Here is a 2,096-nt window from a genome sequence, read left to right on the forward strand (position 1 = left end):
AAGAACGTAAAAGAGGTCTCACAAGAGATGCTTGGGTAGCTGGTAAGCAAGCGGGGAATCTGAACGGAGAAGGGACCGTTTTATTCCTCTTTGCCATGACACATTAGATACAGAGAGTTAGCAAAAGGCCTGGTTATCAGCCTTCCAAGAGAAAAAGCAAGAACAGGCCAGAAAATTTTGTCAGGGAGTAAAAAAAGTCTCCCAGAAAGGAGCAAGGCGAGCTGGGACCCCCCGGCCCCGCAGGCGTCAGCCTCTGGGAGACGTCCCCAGAGCCCCGAGCTGAAAAGCTACGGGTCGGCAAGGCAATCGTAAATCATCTGCCGGCGATTCCTCCCGGCCTTTGCCAGGCTGGTGTTGTGGTAACTATGGCAACACCTTTCCTCCAGACCAAAGTTCAATTATTTTACATTTTTATTACCACTGCTGTTTGCTTAAAGTTTACCAGGGTGACTCCCTGCTAGAGCCGAGAGAAGATCCCAGATAGCGAGAGGGAGGAAACAACCTCACGCCAAGCAGGACTAAAGAGAAGAAAATACCCCGAAGCGGTGGAAAAATCTCGGTCTGACAAAATGCCGTCCCGAAAAAAAACAGCCATGTTTGCGGCCGCTTTTTTCACCTGTGTTGTCTCCTTCGTCATGATTTGTGTTGCTCTGGCGACCCAGCACTGGATGAGTAGTGAGGTTCACTTTTCCGGCACAAACTCCACCATTACAGTAAGCCTCACCTACGGACTTTTTAGAGGTACCTGCGAACAGTTCGTCCATGCGGGACTTCAGTTTTCTGAAAAGACTTTCCAAGGTGAGTGGCGTTACGCCTGGAGACGGATGGCGTCTTCTTGCTAATGCAGGAGATGGACCTAGGAACTGCGGCTCGTTCTTTCGTTCATCTGTGACTAGAATACTTTAAGTGAGAACAAGAATATCTGTAAACCACTCCAGGGGTTTAAGTGCTATAAAATAAGACCCCCAAAATCTCAGAAATGCTGCAGCTTTCTTGCCCATAGCGACTTCTTCTAATTACCGGTGATGTTAGCCTACTCCTTGGAACAAGGGAAAAATACAAAATGTAAAATTGATTTGAATTGTCAGACGCTTTCAGTGAGGAACAGAAAAGCAACATTCAGTTATCATTTTATTAAAGGACTACAAACCTAATTCACCTTCCAGGATTTTTTTTTTTTATTATTATTTTTGTAATTTAGTTATGTTTAATTGTTTGATTTAAAACATTTTGCCTCCTACTATGAAATTAGCATCGTTTTTAGAGAAGAAGATTTTATGAAGCTGCTGAAGGGGAAAGAACAAAACACATAAACCAATAATTTAGATAGATGTGGTGTTTATACCTGTGCTGGGCCTACATATTAATGACAGTATTCCTTTTATTTTTTCGCTTAAAAGCACACCATTCCATCTTTAAGTGCTATTATCCAGCTTAAACTTTTGGTTAGGATTTTCAAACCTTATGGTTAGGATTTTCAAACCTGATCCTTGCTCATGTCTTTTTTTTTTTATGCTAGACTGTGAAGTACGGATGACAACATAGCTTGTCATCTTTTATAAGGCCCTTCTTCCCCCACCCAATGCACAGTTTTCAGGTGACTCCTCTTCACCCTGACTTTCCAAAAAACCTCGAGATGGGCTTTGGAAACAAGATTATCAGAATAACATTTCAGCAAAAATCCAGTAGATTTAAATTGAACCGTAACTTACGTTGATACGCAACAGATCTTACTTTTTGTGCAGCTGCAGTTCTTGGTATTATCCTCATGGTACAATTATTACAGAAGAAAAAAGAATAAAAATGGTTAAATAACTAAGAAGGACAAATAACTGAGATATAAGGGAGGAGAGGTGCTACAGGGGGATAAAATAAAATTAAAAAATAAGAGGAAGAGCAGAAGGAGTTTTACCTAGAGCAACCTTGGATAAAGTCAAGACAAGCGTAAAAAACCCGTGTGAGAAGCAAAACGTGAGAAAAAGCAAACGAGAAACAAGAAATTGTGCATACCAAGTAGAAAGTCAAGACAAGCGTAAAAAACCCCAGTGTGAGAAGCAAAACGTGAGAAAAAGCAAACCAGAAACAAGAAATTGTGC

General features: G+C 41.5%; 1 protein-coding gene across 1 annotated transcript in view; it reads left to right on the plus strand.

Annotated features, from left to right (window-relative positions):
- The first annotated feature begins 569 nt into the window (after nt 1-569).
- Nucleotides 570-2,096, plus strand: part of CLRN3 (clarin 3) — a 9,276-nt gene continuing 7,749 nt past the window's right edge. Inside the window, exon 1 of the mRNA XM_009634872.1 lies at nt 570-798. Coding sequence (XP_009633167.1) covers nt 570-798 — 229 coding nt within the window. The remainder of the gene's footprint in view (nt 799-2,096) is intronic.

The sequence above is a fragment of the Egretta garzetta genome, unplaced genomic scaffold (genome assembly GCF_000687185.1).
Source record: "Egretta garzetta isolate BGI_Z169 unplaced genomic scaffold, ASM68718v1 scaffold152, whole genome shotgun sequence".
Taxonomy (NCBI): domain Eukaryota; kingdom Metazoa; phylum Chordata; class Aves; order Pelecaniformes; family Ardeidae; genus Egretta; species Egretta garzetta.